Source organism: Carassius carassius, chromosome 27 (assembly GCF_963082965.1).
Source record: "Carassius carassius chromosome 27, fCarCar2.1, whole genome shotgun sequence".
NCBI lineage: Eukaryota > Metazoa > Chordata > Actinopteri > Cypriniformes > Cyprinidae > Carassius > Carassius carassius.
The window spans coordinates 17,438,463-17,464,249 of record NC_081781.1 but is presented as its reverse complement, the minus strand read 5'-3'; the positions used below and the strand labels follow the sequence as shown (position 1 = coordinate 17,464,249).

At 39.3% G+C, this 25,787-nt stretch overlaps 1 protein-coding gene across 1 annotated transcript in view; it reads right to left on the bottom strand.

Moving 5' to 3' along the window:
• Positions 1 to 515: 515 nt before the first annotated feature.
• Positions 516 to 25,787, bottom strand: part of kcnh5a (potassium voltage-gated channel, subfamily H (eag-related), member 5a) — a 99,969-nt gene continuing 74,697 nt past the window's right edge. The window contains exons 10-12 of the mRNA XM_059513000.1: positions 25,107 to 25,359; positions 22,756 to 22,952; positions 516 to 2,879 (exon numbers count right to left, since the gene is read on the bottom strand). Coding sequence (XP_059368983.1) covers positions 1,716 to 2,879; positions 22,756 to 22,952; positions 25,107 to 25,359 — 1,614 coding nt within the window. The 3' untranslated portion in view covers positions 516 to 1,715. The remainder of the gene's footprint in view (positions 2,880 to 22,755; positions 22,953 to 25,106; positions 25,360 to 25,787) is intronic.

Here is a 25,787-nt window from a genome sequence, read left to right as displayed (position 1 = left end):
GATTTTGAATTGCTTTATGATAGAACATTTTTATGTTAAAGGATGTATTTAAAATAACAGGAAAATTTATAGAACCACAGTCCTGTTGCTGTTATATTAATCTTAATAGTCTCTCTTCTGAACCCCTTTCAACATCCCTTGTGTTTGGTTTGAACATCACCAGAATGGACTAATAACATACAATAGAACTGATGGGAAATAAGAGGTGAAGGGGCATTAGTCATTACGCTATAAACTTTCTAAAGCACCCATGAGTATGCTGATATGCAATGAGTCACCGCCTGTGGCTATATTAACAAAATATATATAAAAAAAAGCCCAACAGCACTTTCAAATGAACAGCTGAAAGGTTCATTCAAAATAACTTCCTTAGTAGGCAGTTTAGTGTGGCTTTAGTTTGTTGTTTTAGGTACTGGATTAAAATATAAAGGTTTTGAAATATGCATCTGGAATTAAGTTATATGTGGGTAGTATACATTGATATCTCTTGGGAAACAATACTAGGAATCCATAACCTTTTATATGTAACACGCAATGTTGATGCCATGCAAAGAATTCAGTGCATGCTTGTATAATTTCCAAATGACTTGAATGTGTTCATGCTTTCCCAAAATGCAGGCCTCCCTTTGTGACTTGCACTTTGTTTGTTTGCATAATTGATCAGGGAAAAACAATTAGTCCCTAGTCCTACCAGGCCAGAGCTAAATCCAACCAGCATGCAGATATATCTCTCTAAAACATGTAAAAAAAGCCCCTCAAAAATTGGGCATTACTCTCTTATCTATCATAACGTTCCACAAAATAAATACAGAAAGGGCAATTATAATAATGGAATTTTGAAACAGTGTTGGTAATGAAATGTGTTTCAAATATCAAAAATGACTTTAGTTATTGGATTATCGCCTTAATCACATCCAAGAAATCATCTAGGCAAACAATCCTGCAAACTTCCAATAATTATGCTTATAAAGGAGAACTGCATATAGGGGAAATAATATTTGTGCAAAAAAAAATTGTTCACCTAATAATGTAAGATCTGTCATCAATTACTCAGCCTTGTGTCATTTCAAACCTGTATTACTTTCTCAGTGTTGAAAACAAAATCATGCAAAATGTCTCTGTTGTTTTTTTTGTCCATACAATGAATCATTATAGGGTCTAATGCTATGTTGGATCCACTGTATTACCAGTTTTTGTACAGACAAAAACAGGTAATACATTCTTCAAAATATCTTCTTTTATGCTCTACAGAAGAAAGTAAGTTTTGGGATTTGGAACGACATCAGTAAATGATGACGGAATCATAATTTTTTGAGTACCTATCTAATTTAAATGACTGTAGCTATTAATAACCATTTCACTATGAAGAATGACTGATGACAGCATTAAACCAAGCCTGATCCTGTCTTACAGCAACCCAAGAATCCACGTCTAGGGAAGAGAAAATGCCCTGAAATATCACCTGGTTAGAAGATCCCATGTGCAAGGTCAGAATAAAATCATCTCTGCATGCACCCGACTCTGAACGTGTACAAGCAACTATTATCCATAGAGTAGATTTCATTGGCAGGCCAGATTCCAGCTGGACATGCAAGTATATATTTACAACAGCAAGGATCCGTCCTCTAATCATTAGTATTCACCTTTCCTTCCTGAGAGTGAGGAAGGGAAGTGATAAAAACATTATATCAATATCTAAATATATTTATCCTAATTCAAAGGGGTCCATTGTCCCCCTCTGTTTCTGGAGTGACAGGCTGAGAAACGGCAAAGATGTCCTGGCACTGAAGTGGGGTTTTTGGTGAGGAGGTCTGAGGAGGTGGGGAAGGTTTCCTCTTCTCTGACAGAAGTCTCAGAATCTCCCCCACCTGGTTCTCCAGAGCCGCTAGCCGGCTATTTAATGTCTGGATGTCACCTTTTAGCTCCAGCTTTGCCTCGTACAGACTGTTTTGAAGCACAGTCTGTTCAGGGACAGGCTGAAAGTGAATTCCCCGAAGGGTAATGTCGCCCACTCCAGGGCTGGGCTGCTCATATGGGCTCCTTTCCATTGAACATCTCTCATTTGGGCTCCGTGAATCACCGACCCTGTCAATACGCAAGTCACTTTTTGTGATTCCGCTGTCGCAAGAATCAGTCTTGTGTAGAGCACTATTCTCATCAGTCTCATCTCTACTGTTACCATTTCCGCCGGGAGGCCTTTCGTTAGAATGCCTACCCTCTGCTTCCTGGCTCTTCCCATTTTTAGAGATCACATTTAGTGGCTGGGATACATCCCCCCATTCCTCTTCCTTCTGCTGCGGCTGCTTCTCGAGTTCCAGTGGAAGCATAGGAGACGACCCTGATGCAATGTTATGAAAGCGCATCCAGCCTCGTCCTCTTCCTCTTGGTCTCACCGGACTTGTTACCTTCAGACAATTTGAGTCCTCTACGCCAAAGCTGGGCTTGAGCTCCATAGCCTCATGGTCTTCACTCCTGTTCGGTTCCTCAGTCTGAACGTAGGCTAGGGCATTCTGGATTGGGGTTATCTGCGAGACGGTCACAACGCTAGAACCATTGTTCCCATTTCCCGAGCTGGGCGCCCCATTTTGCATCGGGGTCAAGTGTTGGTGTTGAAGAGGATGGTGGCCCTGGTACTGGGGCTGATATTGCTGCTGATGAATCTGATGGGACAGCGGATGGAGGTGGTGTTCCACCTGAAATTGGTTCCTCCCCAGATCGTGCTGGGATGAACCTTGTGTGCGCATCTCCTTCTGTTGCTTGAACTTTTGGAATAGCTTGCGGACAGGATGGTCTACAGGGATTGACAACGTCACCTCATTTTTCTGGTGCCTCCTCTCCTCTTCCTCCTTCTTGACATCGACAATCTTACGGAAAACAATCTGTGGAGACATAACAATATGTAAGAAACCTGTATGTTTGGAATCCATGTCTGCTTTGAATGAATGAAATAAAGAACTGATTCAAGTTTTAAAGAGGCACTAGTTACTAAGAAGGTAAAGAAGAACTTTTATATTGGTTATATCATCCACTGGCTAATTACATCGGAGTAAGAGCATATTTGTCATGATTAGGGTTGAATAGATTTACGATTCCTTAACTATTCTTCACTCGTGACCTTTACATCCAAAGCAGAGGGGAATAGGTCACCATATTTAACTCCTGATAATACTTCAAATCCCATAGCTATGGAAGCTAGTTTCCACCTCAGATTAAAATAATAAAAAGTGTGAAAGTGTAAAATTAAGTTTAAAATCAGAAATAAAGTGACTTTTTTGAAATGTGCAAGAATTGCAAGCATGTTACTGGGGCAGTAGTCTCAAAGCAACATGTTTATAATTTACTTACCCCTTAAAGGTTCAATGCAGTACCTTAAGGGTCCATATTATTACTATGAGGTTATAATATATAATACCTTTTAGAAGTAGATAAGGTAAAACGATGTCCCTTTAAAGTTACTGCCCCAGTGACAAGATGTTGCATCCCTAAATGTACTATTTTGCACTTTTTTTCTGACAAGTGCAGTACCGCCGCTCCCTATACGCAGAGTATGCAGTCTGCGTAGAGCACCAATTCCCAGAGGGGGCACCATCCCAGTTGCTCAAAAAAAAAAAAAAAAAAACATGTTCCATTCTCCCATCCACTGAATGTTCATAATTGATGGGTGGACATCTATGCCCGGGTAAAGGACATCAGCAATCTGGCACAGAGAAAAAAAAACTAAAGAAAGTAATAAAAAAAAAACAGGCATAAAGTTGGCTTGACGTTGGACATTCGAATGTCTAAAATTTAGGGGACCGTCTCTAAAGTTACATGCGATATTGCTATACACTTTTCTAACATCAGTAGCATTTGGGGAGAATGATTTACAGTCACAAAAACAACTGTAATTGTTCATTTAGGTGTCAGCTATAATGCACAATTGAATTGAATGTTTGATATTTATCAAAATAAACTGTAAATTATGCTACTTTTTCACATGGGCTCAAACGCAAATTTGAATCTCAAAAGCATTTGAGGAGAAAGACTTGCAGTCATAAAACAACTGTAATGTGTTCATTTAGGTGTCAGCTACAATGCACACCTTATAAATTGTTTATATATATTAATATAAATTATGAATCATTTAGGTAAAAACAAGGCCCGTTTATCACTTTCAGGTATATAATTTTTTTTTCAGGTTCCCTTATGAAAATTACCCATGGTTTTAACAATAACACCACAAATCATCGTTCTTGTATCCATGGTAACTGTAAATTAACCATGGTTTTGTTACTTCAAATAAAAATTTACAAAGAAGTATTAATATATTGTAATATGTTTTTGTTGTTGTTGTTGCTATAAAAATAGACCTAAGCCATCAATAGCCTTTAAAATGACTTAAAATGCATTATATATATAAAAAAAATAGGCTATATTGTTTGGTTAATAATAACACTGTTAAAATACATAATGTAGGCAAATACAAAATAAACAATTTATGTACATGTTATTACAAATGCCTGCAAAGGGAGCCAAATGCCATGTAATTGCATCTGTTACACTTACAGGACAATCAAATCCTTGTTTAGGCTACTGACCAAACATTTAATTCAAATATTCACTTCATCTTTCATTTTTGGACACCTTTTTTTGCTATAGATGACACAGCCTTTGTAATTTCTTCAACAAAAAATGTGCATATCACAACCCTTACAAAAATAAACAATGGTTTTATCACAGTAAAACTGTTTAATTTCCTTCTGCATGATTTCTGAATGCTGAGTGTCACGCTGTCTAGTCTCTGTTTCCCTGGGTGTCCACTTATGGGCTCACTTCCCCTTAGGCACTTCACCATAGGCACTAGTATTCCACTAGTCTTGTCCTGTCATCACAGTAATTGCACTCCTGCTAATTGCACCAGGTGCATTCACTTAATTGTCATTAGCCTCCTATAAATACCTGTCTTTCCATGTTGTCTGTATGGAGTCCTTACCTTTCGTGTTTCCAGTCTTCTCGTCCTCCGAGATTCCTCATTGTCTTCTCGCCCTCCGAGACCCCTCGTTTTCCGAGTTCCCTTTCCTGTCCCTTTCCTTTGTTTATTTGTTTTGGACTGCCTTTTTGGTTTTGACCTTGGCTGTGTTTGACAACTATTTAGATTACCCTATATTAAATAAATACCTGCTATTGGATCTCTCTCTCTCCCTGTGTTTCACTGGTCGCGATCGTCACAGAAGGACTCCATCACTGAGATCCAGCGTTATGTCATGTTTCCTCCCCAGCCACCGAGCGGGAGAGGAATGGTTTTGAGGGAACCAGCCTGGTGGTTTTCCGTGGGACTAGGGGAGGTCGCAAGGGAGTTAGTGGTAGAGAGGATGTTCGGCATCGCTCTCCACCATGGCCCCCCTTCGACCTTGGGCTCGTGTGGAACGGATCGGAGCCGCCGTCTCACCATGGCGGACGTAAAGGAGAAAGGAAGCGTACGTCTGCCGATCCAACGCCACGGCACGAGATGGTCGCCAGCCCAGCGTCGTTGCACAGGATGGCCGGCAGCCCAGCATCGCTGCGCAGAATGGCCGCCGGCTCAGCACCGCTGCCCAGGATGGCCGCAAGCCCAGCGCTACTGCCCAGGATGGCCGCAAGTCCAGCGCCACGGCACAAGATGGCCGCCAGCCCAGCACCTCAGCACAAGGTGGTCACAAGCCTAGTGCCACGATGCAAGATGGCCGCCAGCCCAGCGCCACAGCACAAGATGGCCGCCAACTCAGCGTCACGAGGCAAGATGGACGCCACCCCAGCGCCGCAGCAAGGAGTGGTCGCCAGCCCCGTGCCACGATGCAAGACGGCCGCCAGTCCAGCACCAACGCCCAGAATGGCCGCTGAGACATTTTTGGATTATTTCTCCATGCTGTCCAAAATCCTAGAGATTCCCAGGAGTGTTCAGATCACGTCTGCCGATCCAGAGACTATTCACGTCACGTCTGCTGAGCCAGTGCCACAGTACAAGATGGCCACCAACCCAGTGCCACTGCACAAGGCGGCCGCCAGCCCGGAGCCACTGCAGAGGATGGCAGCTACAGTAGGCTTTACTGAGTTGAGTCAGGTTCCCGTTGACCCTCCAGAGTCGAGTCATGTTCCCGTTGACCCTCCAGAGTTGAGTCAGGTTCCCGTTGACCCTACAGAGTTGAGTCAGGTTTCCGTTGACCCTCCAAAGTTGAGTCAGGTTCTGGTTGACCTTCCAGAGTTGAATCATGTTCCCGTTGACCCTCCAGAGTTGAGTCAGGTTTCCGTTGACCCTCCAGAGTTAAGTCAGATTCCGGTTGACCCTCCAGATTCGAGTCATATTCTCGTTGATCCTCCAGAGTCGAGTCAGGTTCCAGTTGATCTTCCTGAGTCGAGTCAGGTTCCAGTTGACCTTCCTGAGTCGAGTCAGGTTCCAGTTGACCCTCCAGAGTTGAGTCAGGTTCCAGTTGACCCTCCAGAGCGGAGTCAGGTTCCAGTTGACCCTCCAGAGTCGAGTCAGGTTCCAGTTGACCCTCCAGAGTCGAGTCAGGTGCTCATGAACCCTCCAGAGTCAGGGTTAGTCACCGTTGACCTTCCAGAGTCAGGGTTAGTCACCGGTGACCTTCTACATTTAGGGTCAGTCATCGTTGACCTTCCAGAGTCAGGGCTAGTTCTTGTTGACCTTCCAGAGTCGAGTCAGGTGCCAGTTGACTTTCCAGAGTTGAGTCAGGTGCTCGTGGACCTTCCAGAGTCAGGGTTAGTCACCGTCGATCTTCCAGAGTCAGGGTTAGTCACCGTCGACCTTCCAGAGCCAGGGTTAGTCACCGTCGACCTTCCAGAGACAGGGTTAGTCACCGTTGACCTTCCAGAATCAGGGCTAGTCACCGTCGACCTTCCAGAATCAGGGCTAGTCACTGTTGACCTTCCTGAGTCAGGACTAGTTACCATTGAACCTCCAGAGTCAGGGTTAGTCACCGTTGACCTTCCAGAGTCAGAACTAGTCACCATTGACCTTCCAGAGTCAGGGCTAGTCACAGTTGACCCTCCAGAGTCTGGACTAGTTACCGTTGACCTTCCAGAGTCAAGTCAGGTCACTGGTGATCTTCAAGGACAGAGTCAAGTCACTGGTGATCTTCAAGGACAGAGTCAAGTCACCATTGATCTTCATGAACAAAGGCAAGTCACCATTGATCTTCATGAACAAAGGCAAGTCACCATTGATCTTCATGAACAAATACAAGTCACCAATGATCTTCATGAACAAATGCAAGTCACCAATAATCTTCATGAGCAGAGTCAAGTCAGCACCGATCTTCTGGAATCCAGTAGAAACACCATGGGATTACCAGAGTCTCGTCACTTCTCTGTGGAATTACCAGAGCCTCTCCACGTCTCTGATGAACTACCAGAATCATTCCACGTCTCTGATGAACTACCAGAACCGTTCCACGTCTCTGCTGAACTACCACAGTCTCTCCTCGCCTCTGTGGAACTTCCAGAGGCTTGTCACGTCTCAGTCGAACTCTCTGAGCGCCCGACTGTTCCTGTTGTGGCCACGGAGGCTACCCTTAACATGTTCATGTTCTTTGTTTCAGACTCGTCCTACCCGACTTGCTCTTCTGCCAGTCCGATCCCACTGTGGTGGTCTGCGGCGCCGCCCTGGAGGGCTTCGGTTTCGACCACATGGACGTGGTGGTCTTCTGCTCCGCCCTGGGGGGCTTCCGTCCCGACCACACGGTTGTGGTGGTCTTCTGCTCCGCCCTGGGGGACTTCCGTCCTGACCACACGGTTGAGGTGGTCTTCTGCTCCGCCCTGGGGGGCTCCGGCCTCGACCACACGGACATGGTGGTCTTCTGATCCGCCCTGGGGGGTTCCCGTCGCGACCACATGGTTGTGGTGGTCTTCTGCTCTGCCCTGGGGGGCTGCTGTTCTGACCGCACAGATGTGGTGGTCTTCTGCTCCGCCCTGGTGGGCACCACGCTATGTCCTTCCTGGACTTGTGTTTTTGTGTTTGTTTTTATCCTCTGCCTGTTTTCCACCTTTGGACCTGGCCCTCCGTCCCTCCCCCTGATCCTCTGCCGGTCCATCTCCCTCCTGGGTTTCTAGTCTGTGTCTTTCTTTCTGTTTCCCTCTTGGACCTGGCCCTCCGTCCCTCTCCTTGATCCTACGCCGGTCCACCTCCCTCCTGGACTCCTTGTTTTGTGTTGTACTTCTCTTGTCTCTGTTTCCCTGGGTTTACCTGGTCGTCTTGTCTTTGTTTCCCCATTTTACCTGGTAGTCTTGTCTCTGTTTCCCCATTTTACCTGGTCGTCTTGTCTCTGTTTCCCCATTTTTACATGGTCGTCTTGTCTTTGTTTCCCCATTTTACCTGGTCGTCTTGTCTCTATTTCCCCATTTTTACCTGGTCCTCTTGTCTTTGTTTTCCCCATTTTACCTGGCCCTCCGTCCCTCCCCCTGGTCCTCCGCCGCTCCACCTCCCTCCTGGTCTCTTTGTGTTTTTGGTCTTCCCTTGGGTTCGGGTGGAGCATCTGGCAGCTGCTCCGTGGAGGAGGGGGTAATGTCACGCTGTCTAGTCTCTGTTTCCCTGGGTGTCCACTAGTGGGCTCACTTCCCCTTAGGCACTTCACCATAGGCACTAGTATTCCACTAGTCTTGTCCTGTCATCACTGTAATTGCACTCCTGCTAATTGCACCAGGTGCATTCACTTAATTGTCATTAGCCTCCCTATAAATACCTGTCTTTCCATGTTGTCTGTATGGAGTCCTTACCTTTCGTGTTTCCAGTCTTCTCGTCCTCTGAGATTCCTCATTGTCTTCTCGCCCTCCGAGACCCCTCGTTTTCCGAGTTCCCTTTCCTGTCCCTTTCCTTTGTTTATTTGTTTTTGACTGCCTTTTTGGTTTTGACCTTGGCTGTGTTTGACAACGATTTGGATTACCCTATATTAAATAAATACCTGCTATTGGATCTCTCTCTCTCCCTGTGTTTCACTGGTCGCGATCGTCACATTGAGACTATAAAATAAATTGGAGTCATAATAAAGTTATAGCCATAGGTAAATGTCAAGAGCTACAATTGTAATTTGTAAATAATACAATTTATTCATTTAGTTTTTTATTTGATTAAAGTTCTATTTTGGTGTTTTTTTTCCATCATCATATTTGAGGAAGGGGGGCATAATAATGCAATTCTGTTTAGGGCATCCATTTGGCCAGCAGCGGCCCTGGACAAGTGTGTTTGTGAGATGTTAAGTTACACTGTGTGATATAAAGTCATAATTGTCAGAAGCAAAGTTGTAACCCCAATCCAACTATAAATGGGCATATATCAAAAATAAGAGTTCCTATGAAACCCTCCACCTGTCTAGATCCACTATGAGTAATGTATGCTATTTCTATAACAGTGACATATTTTTATATTAAAAATATTTGTAAAAATGACATTTTATTTATTACTCAAACTAAATGCTGAAATGGGAACCACAGTCTGGTTTCTGTTTCAGCAAGAGCCCTTACTGATTTACATATCAATGTAAAAGATAAAGTATTTGCTCTCATGCTTGCGGCCAGCTATCCAGTCAAGTGCCATTGGCGTGGTTCCTGAGGCAGGACAGTATTGAGCAGGAAAGTAGAGTACACAAACGAACAACACTGGAGCTGTGCCAAGTAGGTCAACAGTTAGGTTCAGGAACTTGTACCATTTAAACTACCATTACTTTGAGGTTAACAGAGACCTGTACAGTGATTCAGAGCTTTCCAGCAACACAGCACCTTGCAGAAATAGCATGCCTCTCTTCTTTCCCCCCTCATCAGATCTCTTTCAGCTGTGGGTATATGCATGGCAGTAGCTTTGATCACATACGTTTTAATTAGATTGTTAATTAGCCACCCAAGCCCCCTAGCTGAGCACCCTAGGGAGTTCTGCAAGGCCCCACCTGACATACAGAGCAGGACATGCAGCCACACATGCAGCTTGTTATTTTTAATCTAATTTCATCACACGTTCAAAGATGAGCCTGAAATAACATTTTGTTTTGTGTAAAACTCTCACTTGTAATAGTTGTCCAACCTTTGTATCACTTACACATTACAGTAGAATTTTTTTTACAAGAACTTCTTGTAAATTATTGCATTCTTTTTCATCACTATCAGTGTCATGTGAGATAATGTAACCGCGACCGTGCTGACTTCCTCCAGGCAAACATTGGTCTGTAGTGTTAAAAATAGAACAGAGCGTGTCACGTGCCCTTTAGTTATCCCTGTGCAGTCTTTCGGCACCCTGAAGTGCTGCGTCGCATGTCAGTTCTCATCTCCCAGGAGGACTCTGGTAAATAATGAATCCAGCCCCCTTCTGCCTTATTATTTAAATGTCGCTTAATACGAACAGAATGAGATGGGAGTGACACAGTCAACTACAAAGAAAAAGAGAGAGTGGGCTAGGAACAGTGTGTAGCCAAATACAAATTAAGTGCTAGGGTGCAGAGTGAAAATGCAACAAAAGAAACAAAGGTGTGTGCAGTGATGGATGCTAATTATGTTTGGGAAGTGACAGGAAACGGTCCTAAAAACACTTGTTAGAAATAATAGTCATCACATAACTGCTATTAACAGTTGTGGCATTAAATTTGTATTTTGAACTTCTACTTTGTCACTTTTCAGAACAGTTCAAATTAGGGTTTCACTAATACAGTATTAAAATTCTGGCCAATACTGATCAGCTGTTAATTATTTTTAATGTTAACATAAAAAACATAACTCATAAACCGTAAAAAAAATCATACTGTAAATTAATGCTACTTTGTCAACAAAAAAATAATAATAATCAAACTACAACATTATAATATACATTGTGGAAAATATATTAGTTTATAAGAGTTTTTAAAGATCAACTTTAAGTGTTAGATGACAATGAAGGCAATCTAAATGTAAAAACGAGAATACATTTAAAATATACAAATTAAAATATGAATAATATTGCCATTAGCCAATAATAATAATAATAATAATTCATTACATTTATATAGTGCTTTTCTAGGCACTCAAAGTGCTTTACATAGTCTGGGGGTATCTCCTCATACACTGTATAATGCATCAGTAATTTAAACAGCCATACATGTATCTAAACAAACACTTAAAACAAGCCACATCCTTCAGAGGGTAAAGGATACAGTAAGGCTGCTTATTATAGCTAAATATAGTACCGTAATCTCTGTCTACCATTATACACCTTTACATATTGTATATGAATGTAAAAATGCAGTGTAAGTGATGTTTATAATATATGGATGCAATGTTATGTGCCCTTGGAATAAAAAAAGAGCTGTGAATTAAGTGAAGTGCCATTATGCCCAAATATACAGAATTTACTCTTTGACCCAGTTATGCACGCTGTTTAATTATTCCCTTTGTGCAGCCTCTTATTGGATAATGACAATTATCACAATGCTCAAGCTATCTGCTGAATAAAAAGCAGAGACAGAAAGAAACAACGTATCTCTGCAGCAGAGGAAAACTGATTAGAGATTTATAATGATCTGTTAGCATCGATGGGGAATTTTAATGAAGAATCCAATATTTCATTTAAACTCTCTAGAGCAAGCGTTATTATTCTAACATTCTTCACCTGTGTGAAGAGACTTTTTTCCTCTTCCAACAAAGATGGATTGTATAATTGGAATAATTGCACAGGCATGCCGGGTCAGTCTTGTTTTATTTAACACAGCTGTGCGTTTACTCCTGGACAGAAACTCAAACTAATGAGCTGTAGTATTAGACTAGTATTGCTGCATGTTTGAACACCAAAGCTGTCCAGCCTGCAACAGAACTGTCACAGTAGGAGTATTAGGGACAAATCTACACAGCATTTCTTCTAAATTTCTTGAGATAGCATCAGCCCCACACAGCAACAGCGACTCAGGCAATGGTGCTGGACTGTTTCAGACTACTGTAAAGCAAGAAACCTGTTTGAAAACAGTCATTATTTGTCAATACAATGAAAGTTTAAGGGTTTGGTTTAAAGGCTTGTTTCAGACCCCATTGACAAAAATCATAGACAAACAAACTTCAAAAAATACTCCACATAATATATTATTGTGTTTTACAGATGAAAGTAAGTCATTCAGGTCTGGGACAACATTAGAATGAGAATATAATCAAATAACTTAATCTTTTTGGGTGGACTATCCCTATGAACAACATTATCACAAGATTAGTCAGTGTGTGGTTAAGTTTACTGGAAGAAATAGTCAGTGTAACATATAAAGACCAACATTTTACACTATGTGTGGCTGATTGAGACAGAAGTAGAGCAGGATGCATGAGCTCAGAAACCAGGCCACATGGTTACGGAGGAAAAAAGACAACATGAATGATTTATTGGACCTAGAAAATGTGCTTTATCTCACTTCCCCGATTTCGAATTAAAGCACATGACCAAGCTGTTTAGGCCAATATTAACAAAAAGATTAAATAGCAAAGTGAGCATATTAATAAACCTTTCTATAGAGAGGAATTGAGACTTTTTACAAGTGCAGTATATTAGTTTTGGTTGCTTTGCTTCAGAAGCATTGTGACATAAATAAAGGGAAGCTAGAGTACTATTAAACAATGTTTGGTTAACTTGATTTGCAATACTTTTGAACAAAGCAATTATTTAACTGAACCATTTAGGAAATGCTCTCAAGAGATGTCCAACTTAAATGGTACAATTACTCATTTTCAGTATATGCCTAAAATGTGTGCACTTGGAAATACAGTAATAAACTCATAACAGCATTTAATCAAAAAAACAACAGAGTCCAGCTCTGAGACTAAGAGAGTTTTTCATACATATACATGGTTGGATAGTATTTTTTCATTGTAAATAAATAAATAAATAAATAAATAAATATATTTCAAGTAAATTTGAGACATTAATCACGTGACTCATTTGTACAGACAGTCAAAGATGTGACTCATTTGTACAGACTGTCTCTCTCATTAGCCAGAGTACCAATTGGTTCTCATGCGATATGTATTTTAGGAATAGTCCAGGCGATGCTGTCTATTAAGTTACACTCTCAAATACCTGTTTCTTTAATAGATGCATTTAGTGTGGTTAAACAAGAAAGCCCATTTTCTAAAGAAAACATTCTCAGTCTTGTTTATTTCCCTTGGACGTTGCCTGACTTTGATAAATACATGAAAGTAATGAGAGACACTTTCATCACTCATGACAAGAGCCACATGGAACATAACATGCCCTGACAGTGACTGAGTGACAGACAGCGGGAATGGTGACAGTTATACCGCCCCGATGTACTGTATCCCTTGGGATGAGGTAGATTATGAGCGAAAAGGCCTTGACATACAAAAATCCATTTCTTTCTTCTCATTCAGGTTTTATGAATGCCTCTTACTTTTCAAAAAATATATACAGTACTAAAATGCATTAAGATAAACCAGATAAAATAAAACCTCTTTTTGCCTAATGATTAGATTTACATCATTTACTTTTATTTAAACTGGTTATTGAAGATTGAACTACCAAAATAAATAAATAAACTGAAGGCTGTTAAAAATATAAATTCATAAAACCACTTCAAAAGTCAGGCGAAGAACTCAAGTTATAAAAGTCTTTGCACACTTTAACACACCTTTTTTAATTAAAACCGTGTTTTTTTGTGTATTCCAATTCAAGAAAAAAAATTTATAAACTGTATAAAGTGTGTGTTTGTGGATGTACTGTAAGAGAAATTTATATTTCTTAAGTAGCCGAATTACCCTGCACTAGTTTGGTGTTTATCATTCTATATTAAGCAATAAGCACAACCAGCATTGGAAAATTAATCAAAGTCAAATGCACAGCATGACTGCTGACACTTATAGTTTTTCTTGAGAACCATAAAAACATTCGCCTTTGTTCTGGTTTGCATTGTGACATGGTTCGAAAAGGTTATGAGTCATATTATACCCAGGTGCAGAGATAATTTTTTTGTATATTATATGATAATCAACTCACAAGGTTTATTTCTGTGCCTGGTTTGAAATTATTCAAATTACTCACATTAGCCCCGCTGAGGTGTAGTAACAGCATCTGTTGAAAGTTTTTGAGTCTCTATGGTCTTTTGTACAGCTGTTGAAGCTTTAGTTTTGTTAGAAACTGTTGAAACTACATCTATTTACAGCTGAAGATAAATTAAGTATCTGTGGACTGGGAAGTCTAGGAAAGTGGTGTAAAGCCCTAATTTTAATCTGCTATCCCATGAGCAGAATGAAATAACATGGTAACTTGCTGATTCTGGTTCTCATTTAGTTAAAATTTCTGAACAGTCCCACTAAAATGTCTATATATTATGGCCTAATGGTTAGCACACTCTCCACCTTCAATACCACGACTGAGGTGCCCTTGAGAAAGACACCGAACCCCCAACTGCTCGTCCACAGTGTCCACAGTGTGTGTGAGTGTTCACTGCTGTATGTGTACACTTTGGATGGGTTAAATGCAGAGCACGAATTCTGAGTATGGGTCATGTATATCACGTCACTTTCATATATATATATATATATATATATATATATATATATATATATATATATATATATATATAACAAACAAACAAACAAAAAAACATGAAAAAGCTAATTTACAATGAGCGATGTTTCAATACTCCACTGGTCTTGATTAGGAAAAAACATGACAGAAAAGTCTAATAACTAAGATGCATTTAGGACTTAAGCTTATCTTTGCCGACGACTTTTTTCTCCACTGCAGATGTAGGTTTATTAACATATTGATATTACATTGCTTTTAACATGTTTAACGCCATTTTAAAAGTGAACTATCCAGTGTCTCGCACTAAATGGTGTTTAATGTTCTGCAAAACGTGACTCTGGCAGCGTTTTACTGTATGTTGTTTGTTGTACTGTACATATCACGGCAGTTTAGAAACGAGAGTCCTCTATTGCATTTAAAATGAACATACCACCCACACTGAAACCTAAACCTAACTGATAATGTTAACAAAAGCAAACGTGAGATGAAAACTCGTTTGCTGAAGCAACCGTGCTGTTTTAACTTCCTTATACAAGGCTTTGAGCTCTTTTGACTCCTGTATCAATATCATAACCATAATTTGTGTTAAAAGGAGCAAAAACTGTGGGTGTTTTTATTGCCATATTCATTTCACATGGAAACTAAAATGTGTGTATGGGTATGTTTTGCAGAAATGTAGAAAAGTCATGTATTTCTAACAAGCCTTTGTTGGTGTTAAAGAAGGAATGGAAATAATTTTTAGACTGAGCACTTCTGCTTTAAGCACAACAAACACAAAATGTATATTACTGTGTAAGGGTAGAAAATAAGTCACACATTGCGTAGAAATAAAGGGGCAAATAAACTGTGAAGACTGAGACCCACAAGGGTAGTTGTTTTGATGGTTGGTATTCCTCTATTAGATATGTTTGGGTGTAAAACAACTCAGCGATAATCAATGTAGGAGATCTGAAATGTGTGCCTGAGTTTTGAAAGATTTTGATGATTTTCTGTAGTGCAAATGGGTGTAAAGGCAAAAAGCAAAGGGAATTGAAACAAAAGTGCATTGAGTATTCCAAACACAGCAAAATCCAACAGTGAAGATTAATGGGATCTGGCAGGCATTTATCCTTCCTTTGCATCCCCCCTCCCATTCAACACTCCTCCGCTTTGCTGCTTTAACTATAGCAAGATGCTGAAGACACAGGGTCCACCCCCCATCCCATCCCAATGTTAAGGAATCACCAGCCCGGGAACGCCCGCTCAGCACTTTCCAATCATGGCCAGCCAATCAGCAGATTTTTGCTCACTACTTCAAAGTAAGACTAAGATAGTCCCTTTCAGACGACCGTGTCCATTTTTCTGCATTCAGACATTCAAGTGCCACTTTTCACTCACCTATAATGCTTCCTGTCAAGAATACATCAGCTACAGAGAGCCTATGCCATTTTGCAAGCCATAAAATTAGAGTCTCTCTTTGGGGATCAATACCTATCTTGGCCTTTACTCTTGGAGCCAAAAAGCTGCATTTAATCAATTCATGTCTCTGCCCACAGACCTGCAAGCCAAACTCAACCAGTCTAAAAGGATCATTTCTGGATCAGCACAGATTTAATGACAATCAAGTGGAATAAAGTCAGTGTCTCAAGACAATAACAAAGGAGAAAATCATAAAAGTGTTGTCTAAAATTTATTATATTACTATTTTCTCAAGTGTAAGTTTGATTATGAACATTTTGGTGAAAAATGCACATTTATGATTCCTTTCTAAAGTGAAAAGAACTTTTCCACTGCTTTTCATGTTTGCTATATCAAGTTTCAGATATAATCTACTTAATTACAGGTCCTTCTCAAAAAATTAGCATATTGTGATAAAGTTCATTATTTTCCATAATGTAATGATAAAAATTAAACTTTCATATATTTTAGATTCATTGCACACCAACTGAAATATTTCAGGTCTTTTATTGTTTTAATACTGATGATTTTGGCATACAGCTCATGAAAACCCAAAATTCCTATCTCAAAAAATTAGCATATCATGAAAAGGTTCTCTAAACGAGCTATTAACCTAATCATCTGAATCAACTAATTAACTCTAAACACCTGCAAAAGATTCCTGAGGCTTTTAAAAACTCCCAGCCTGGTTCATTACTCAAAACCGCAATCATGGGTAAGACTGCTGACCAGAAGGCCATCATTGACACCCTCAAGCAAGAGGGTAAGACACAAAGACATTTCTGAACGAACAGGCTGTTCCCAGAGTGCTGTATCAAGGCACCTCAGTGGGAAGTCTGTGGGAAGGAAAAAGTGTGGCAAAAAACACTGCACAACGAGAAGAGGTGACCGGACCCTGAGGAAGATTGTGGAGAAGGACCAATTCCAGACCTTGGGGGACCTGCGGAAGCAGTGGACTGAGTCTGGAGTAGAAACATCCAGAGCCACCGTGCACAGGCGTGTGCAGAAAATGGGCTACAGGTGCCGCATTCCCCAGGTCAAGCCACTTTTCAACCAGAAACAGCGGCAGAAGCGCCTGACCTGGGCTACATAGAAGCAGCACTGGACTTTTGGACAAATTTTGCATGTCATTCGGAAATCAAGGTGCCAGAGTCTGGAGGAAGACTGGGGAGAAGGAAATGCCAAAATACCTGAAGTCCAGTGTCAAGTACCCACAGTCAGTGATGGTCTAAGGTGCCATGTCAGCTGCTGGTGTTGGTCCACTGTGTTTTATCAAGGGCAGGGTCAATGCAGCTAGCTATCAGGAGATTTTGGAGCACTTCATGCTTCCATCTGCTGAAAAGCTTTATGGAGATGAAGATTTCATTTTTCAGCACGACCTGGCACCTGCTCACAGTGCTAAAACCACTGGTAAATGGTTTACTGACCATGGTATTACTGTGCTTAATTGGCCTGCCAACTCTCCTGACCTGAACCCAATAGAGAATCTGTGGTATGTTGTGAAGAGAAAGTTGAGAGACGCAAGACCCAACACTCTGGATGAGCTTAAGGCCGCTATCGAAGCATCCTGGGCCTCCATAACACCTCAGCAGTGCCACAGGCTGATTGCCTCCATGCCACGCCGCATTGAAGCAGTCATTTCTGCAAAAGGATTCCCGACCAAGTATTGAGTGCATAACTGAACATAATTATTTGAAGGTTGACTTTTTTTGTATTAAAAACACTTTTCTTTTATTGGTCGGATGAAATATGCTAATTTTTTGAGACAGGTATTTTGGGTTTTCATGAGCTGCATGCCAAAATCATCAGTATTAAAACAATAAAAGACCTGAAATATTTCAGTTGGTGTGCAATGTATCTAAAATATATGAAAGTTTAATTTTTATCATTACATTATGGAAAATAATGAACTTTATCACAATATGCTAATTTTTTTAGAAGGACCTGTATATACTTAATTTCCAGGATTATTAAACTTATTTAATGTCGCCACAAAGTTTCAAGAACGTAATATAGACTTGAGATCAGGACAAATGTAGCTTCATGGATACTTCTAAAGTAATTTTGGTGCACTGAGATATTGCCTTTGAAGTTAAGATGTATCCCTGAAGTAATTCTGTAAGAGAAGGCATATGGACCATTAGAGTTACTATTTTTATCGATAATATCCACAGTGGCCACAGAAAATATTATAGTGATCTACTTGCTTTGCTTTTCAAACTTATCAACAAAGATTTAAGAACTGAAACACTCTGCAGCATAAGATTAGCCAGTCTCATTATTAACATAACATTTCTGATCGTGCCCTGCCCAGATTACAGGAAGAATTTGTACAGATACCTCAATACTGCCTTCTGGCAATGAGACAGAGCAGCTGTAATAGTTTATATTCATTATTTACCAAAGACAAATGGAAAAAATGTGTCTTGCCTCCTCTGGGATACAACTGACCACTTTTCTTCCACAAAATCTCTCAAAATGAGCTAATACTTGAATATTCTCTGTCAGGTTTTTAGATGCCCATGTACGGTATGTGACTGCACCCTAACAGCAGTTTTCTCATACAGTATTTGCCCTTGCTATACTGCTTGCCTTGTCACTTTTAAAGAATTTTACAAATCCCAAACTTTTGAACAGAACAAAACAGTACATACACATTCATATGGATGCCTCCGAGACAATTTTGCAATTTTGGGAAGAATCTGACAAAACCCTATCCATGTCATCCAGCTAGATAACATTACCTTGGTGACAAATCCTCAGAATTTGCAACAACAATGTAGAATGCATCACAGAAATCCAAACGTTCATGTTTGCAAGGCATTAAAAATAGATGTAAAAGATCCATGAATGTAAAATTGTTAAAAGGATTCACTGTGGGACCCTGCTGGTCAATGCACCAATTGTGAGCTGTTCTATTAAGCACGGCTTATTTTCTGGATACACTGTGTTCTGAGGATTTCTGTATGAATCTTACTCTTGTTGCTGAGAGAGCATCTCTCTGCCTGTCCTGTTGGTAATGGAGGGGATGATAAAGTTGCTTCGCCCACCTTATTGGCAGGGGTTTGCAGCTTTCCAAAGGCCTTGTAAATCTTGTTAGGAGGAAAGCGTGGCAGGTGAGTGGAGGATTCTGCTTCCTCTTTGCGTTTGCTGTCTAGATGAATCAGCTCGGGCAAAAAAAGACTCCGATCTGACACTAATCAGCAGCCAAAGACAACAGTTCATTTGAGATTGGCTTGTATTGTCTGCTGATCTAGCAAAAGGATCATCTACTGCAGTGGTTCGCAAACTAGGGTATGTGAGGTGACGGAGGGAGAACGCAAACAAAGTTTTTGGCATTCATTCTACCCCAACTTAAAGTAACATTAAAACCGAACATGTATCTCTGACAAGCAAAATGCTGCTTCTAATGTAAAAACAGGAAAATGGGAGTCCCACGTAAACTGTCAAATACATGATATCCAATCAGCTAACCTCATCTCCTGCGGTCAAAACTGATGCCATCCACACAAGCTGGATGCCCGCTGAATATGCTGCTTTAGCAAATCACACTGCTGTTTAATGTATCTTTAAAGTAGATCAAATATTGACACGGACTGTACATTAAGATCGATTTAAACTCACTTCGAATATCCGTGAATCTTCCCTGAATATCCGAACGATGGCAAACGTGCCATACATTTTTACAACAGTTCAAAAAAAAAGGTAATATTACATGAATATTTAACATCCAGTTTGTTATATAATTTGAAACCAAATAATAATAGTTCCAACGAAATCCTGTTATCTGGTGTGCGTCTCCAAGTAGGCATTTCGTTAGTGAATAAATCTGCGGCTTTAAATGATTCCGAGAGTCAGTGATTAATAACCCATTCACAACTACAGCATTTCTCTTCATTACTGAATGAAAGAATGATTCTCATTTAAAAACTGACTTGCCACCACCTATTGGCGGTTTTATTTTTACATCTACAAGTACCACTTCCATTTGCCATTTATTTTTGCTTTATTTATTATATTAATAATACACAATGGAATGTTAAGAATATGGCATAAAACACAACTTATAAGCATAGAAAAGCACCTGTAAATCAATTTAAGGGGGCAAATATTGTCTTTAATAGAAAAGGTGTGACTGCGGTCCAAGTGGGAGAGAGGGGGTAAGTAGAAGAATGTTAAATGCCCTAAGGGGTACCGGGCTGTAAAAAGTTTGAGAACCACTGGTCTACTGAACAACGGCCTCGAAACAGGATTGATATATTCAGACATTTCCTTAAAAAACTGCCGAACTATGTCTGTCAATATCAAATCATCAAAGCTCGTCAGCTCCACAAAGCTTAATGCGATCTACTCTGACCATCATGAACCACAGGAGTTACTTTAACTAAAAAAGAGAGAGTTCACAAGAACAGTTCTTTACAAAGCACACCGCACAGCTAATCCATGACTGGATATAAAGCTGTGGAAAAATTCACTCACTAACACACTAGTGGCCAAAGGCCTGAGGCTCTGTGGCTCTTTTAGAGTGACCTTTGCTTCAGAGATATTTACAGGGCTTTCAATGAGCTTTTTTCCTTACAATCAGGACCTCAGTGAGCCATTCAGACATTGACCAGCAGAGATAAGCGATAATGAGGGAGTCTGAAGGACAGCTGAAGAAACCTTTAAAGAAAGTGTGAGAACTTGGGCTGTGAATCTTTTATTTTTATAATAATGCCGCCTCCTAAAACACCTCTTTTTAGCCAAATTCTAAGGCATCATCACAAATATCTTTCGCCCATTCCCAGAATGCACTGTTAAGTTCAGTGAAAAAAAAAAAAAATCCAGGATTTTTAGGGTGAATAAGATTTTGTAATTAATCACTTTATTGAGAAAGGATGCATTAAACGTGATCCAAAGTGACAGTAAAGACATAAAAAAAAACACTTCTTTTTCAAATACATGTTATTTTTTTTACTTTCTACTCATCCAAGAAAATGAATAATAAAAGTCTAATAAAAAAATGTTAATAATAATATTTTTTTTAATAATAATAAATGTTAATAATAATAATCCTGTGACACTGAAGAAAATTCAGCTTTGCCATCACAGAAATAATTTTTTTAAGTTATATATATACACACACACACACACATATATACAGTAAATACAGTTATTTAAATTATTATAAATTTTTCTGTATTTTTGTGTTTGCATTAATATGAATATAATATATTATTATTCAGATATTATTAAATAGTCCAGTAATTACTTATATAATATACAACAAATATTTCATATGCTTTAACTACAAATTTAAGTTTCTGACCAGCATTTTTCATGTTGTGTGTAGGGTGAAGTGAGATGACAATAACATAATAATATTAGTAGGAGGCCAAGCATCTTCTTATTATCATGCATGATAAAAGTGTGTGGTGTGTGTTAGCTGGTGTGTGTGAGTGTATTCCTGCTGATTTGACTCATGCTTTATTCAGAGTGTGCGCTGTGGGGGGGCATTTCTCCTCAATAAAGCCAGCCCATCAGCAGCGTTACCCAGTCGACTGAGCGCAGCGGGGCGATGGGGCGGCCTCTCTCACTGCACCGACAAAGAACCAACAGTCTGCCCTTATAACACTTCACACTATTTTCACCTCAGCCTGATCACTATAAATGATGGTTCTTAAGTCTAATATAAACTATGGATCTATAGTCTAAGATAGTATATTCAAATAATAATCAACAGTAAAATCACTGTACTATACATTAAAAACCAAAAGTATTAATACAACAAGAATTTTTCATTAGGAGTGAAAGCATGTAGTCTAGTAAGGAAAGACATATCCCAAGCTCTACAAATCAACTGCATGCAAAATTCATGAACTCAAATTTACTCAGAGACCTTGAAGAACCATAAGCCTTTAAATCAATTAATTTGTGCCCTTAGCAAAGTATCGTCTCATTAGACAGGTCCTTTTTTGCTATGGCCAGAGGAATTCTTGTCTGTGTCCAAGAAGCCCAGCAGTTCTATGAAAGAATTTAGTCATTTATTTTGTTTACTTGAAGACATACAAGAAGGATCTCCCTGCCCTCATTATTTAAAAATGACATTAACATACCTCATTTCAGTGCATCGTTTCCTCAATAATATGGATTAGATACAGCTAGAGAGGACATTTTTGCATCTAAATATAGTTTTACACAATGCTCACTAATTATGTAACTCAGTGGCAGTAAGGTGCACAGCTAAGGGCTTCTAATTGTGTTGTGAGAGCACAGGATCTTTCTTTTGTCATGAGACCCAAAGTTCTCCATGGGCGGTCTGTCAGAATGAATCATTTATATATTTAAGGAATGTGAGGTCAGGTCTGAAAGCCACAACAGAGCTCTGAACTCATTCCAACACAGCACACAGCAGGACTTCTCAACACACATTCAGGTCAAAGTGCACCAGGATGTGCTTGAATCTCGAAAAAACAAAAACAATCTGACTGATATGGCAAAAGAAGAAAGAAATATAAAAATAAGTGCTTTATTTCACTCATAAAGCAGTGAACATTCGTCTTTTTTCTTTGTATCTGGTTTTTGTCTACTGTACTATTTTGTTTTAAATTGAAGATTATCGTCATGTAATTCATCTTAGAGCTGGTTGGTTTTATTTAAGTTTTCTAATGTCTAGATTTTTTATGTCAAATGCCAATGCAGGAAGAAAACCTTCTCGAACCAAGACTTGAGAAAAAGTGGGCGATCATGTTTGGGTTCTATTTTCCAAGGCTTTTTAGAAGGAATTCAGCAAAAATATGTTGCCATTAGTACGTGATATTTATATTTACCCGCTTGCGGAGGTTGCAGGTGAGGATGAGGTTTCGGGAGAAGGAGTTGGCGAAGGCCGTGTAGAACTCCAGCACTTTGAGTAACGCGTCCCTCCGGATGACATGCAGGTCGCAGTATGTCAGAGCCCTCACGTTAGCACAGGCATGAGCCAGTGTGGATTCCTTCCAGAACACATCACCAAACACATCACCCTTACCTGAAACAGGAGACAGGCAGTGTAGTTTGAAACGACATCAGAAATAAAGTTGAAGGAAAAGTATGCAATTTGCCTGGATTTTGATAGTTAAGTTTATACTTTTATTCACATGCTTTTCCCACCATACACTGTGAATTTACACAATGTGTTCAATTAAGACTTGACAACATTTCATTTTTCTGCAATTGCAAGATGCTAACTCAAAATTACAAGAAAAGGAACAATTGTTATTCCATAGCAAAAACAACAAAAAATAATTATGACATGTAAACACAAAATTCTGTGAAACATATAAACTCAGAATTTTGAGGGAAGAAAATATAATAAAATTGTATAAAAATGTATATTCTACAGTTCAGACTTAATGATAAAAAGATAAAAAGACCCAAATACCTAATAATAATTCATTTTATTCCATTGCAGACACAAGTTTCCATAGCTCTTACATTGGCATGGGTGCAGTATCTTCTAAGTTCACACACCACACTCAGGAGAGAATCTGTACAAAGTACCCAGTGTTCAGTGCTTTTGATGAGGGGCATCATTAGGAGCCCAGCAGGTTTAGTCTGGTGGGTTCAAGTAAACGCCTTGGGGCTAATTAACTCACAGTGTTTGAATCTTATTTCATTTCATAATCATTAAAGCAAAAGAGCATCTGATCCAAATCCCCATTAGAGAGAAGGGATGTTAACGTCCTCTCTACAGTGTCTCATAAGGTCTAATGTCATGTCGTTTGCAGTTAAGTCAGTGAAGGGCACGTCACATTCTTGTGGCAGCGGTACATCAGCAAGACTCGAGAGATGAAGAGATCAAGAAATATTCCATTCGAAGTGAGAGAAAAGTTTTCAAATGTGCCTATATGCGCACGTGTTGTTTTTATTGTTCATAGTGGAATTGGTTCCAGGCTCAGAGTTAAATACAGAGGTAGTAACTGTCCTTTTGTTTCAGAAACAAAAATAAAGCTGTATACAATTGGACAGATCAACAATGTCTGGATAGTTATTGTTTAGTCCATTTTTAATAAAAGGTTTACGAGCCAGGACTTACTCATCTTTTACAATAACAGTTTGCATGCCTAAAAATATGCCTTTTTCTGTTGACAACAAATCTGGTCATTGTTAGAGCACTGGTTGCACTGGAGACTGTGTGAACTATCAGTGCACATCCCTGTGAAACAAAAGACTCAACAATCAATGGACGGAGAATCGGTCCCCACAGTTCCATTACTGCAGGATAAGGAGACAGCGTGGACAGAGTAACAAATGCCACATATAACGCAAGGAGCAGACTGTGGGCTTTTATGTTACTTCGGAGAATTAACTCTAGCAAGTTCACTTTGCAAGATCCTGTGTGAAAACCATCTTTTAGGACCCACTGCATTAGTATTGTGCACTTTATAAGTTTGATATTTTCCTGCAATTATCCAAAGCTTGATATGTTTTGGAGCTGCGGTGTGTGCCCTCAGGAAAAACCTGTAGAGCTCTGAAGTATTACTGTAAAACAAACTGGCTAATTGTGCAGCGTTGGGCTTTCTTGAGTTTAATGAGAATATGGGATGTTGTGCAGAAAATATTAACAGCAGTAGTAAAGTATATATTACAATAAAATTGTGTTTTTTATTTGTTTTCAAGAATATTCAGGCTGCTTAAAATTTTAAGCATTTTCAACATTATTGGCTAAGAAAACAGATACAGTTTATTGAACACACAGTTGATTTCTTGTGACCACAATGGGGTATGTTGTCACAATATATGGGGTAAGTTGTCACAATGGCAACTTTGCCAGTCTTGCTATTATTTAAATCTAAGATTATTAGAAATAATTTTCATTGATTGAAGAAAAGTGAAAATAAAATAAAATAAAAACACAAACTGAAAAGCTTTGGAACCTGAATATATATATATATATATATTTTCTAGGCAATTAATCAAAATTAATTTAAAAGCTGAAATTACACAAAAATATATAAATAAATGCACATTACTAAGATTACTAAAGTAAACTGAAATTAAAGAATGAAAAATGAAAATATTAAAGTAAAAACTAATATTAATAATGCTATATTAGTGAATAGATACTAAAATAACATTGCTTATGAAATAAAAAAGTAAAAGACAAATGACAACAAAAATCTAAAAGAATGACTTAACTCACCTAAAATGGCAATAACCTCATCATCCTGAATGACCTCCAGCGATCCAGAAACCACAAAGCAAAGGGTGTCCACGCTCTCCCCTGCATGGAAGATGAGATCTCCTGGAGCGCAGTGTGTGGTCTGGAACTCCACCGCCAAAGAGCGCAGACAGCCGTCACTGGCCAGCCGGAAGGCGGGGTGCTCATTGAACACCTGGCGGTTGAGGTGCACACAGATGTCTGCACGCATGTCCTTAGGACAGATGGACAGAACCTAGCGAGTAAAGCAAGAAAAGTCATGTCTTAATGACATATTCTCTTAACAGTATGTACATAGTTTAATGAAGCTCTTCTTGGCATAAAACCTGAATTTATTTGTTCTTTTTTGGACCTGCAATTTCATATTATAGAATTTTTGGCTACATACATAAGGATGCCCCTTTATATATTTATATATATATATATATATATATATATATATTTATTTATTTATATTAATACACAGCTCCTTATGTAAATTAAAATGATAATAATATATATAAAATGTAAGGTCAAATATGTAAAATAGTCTGGATTAAAAATTTATAAAATCATAAAGTGAATAAATGAATAAATAAATTAACAAACAAACAGAGACTGAAAATTTATTCAAGCTTAAAATGTTTTAAATTTGTGAGAAAAAAGACAATGGAGCGATATGAG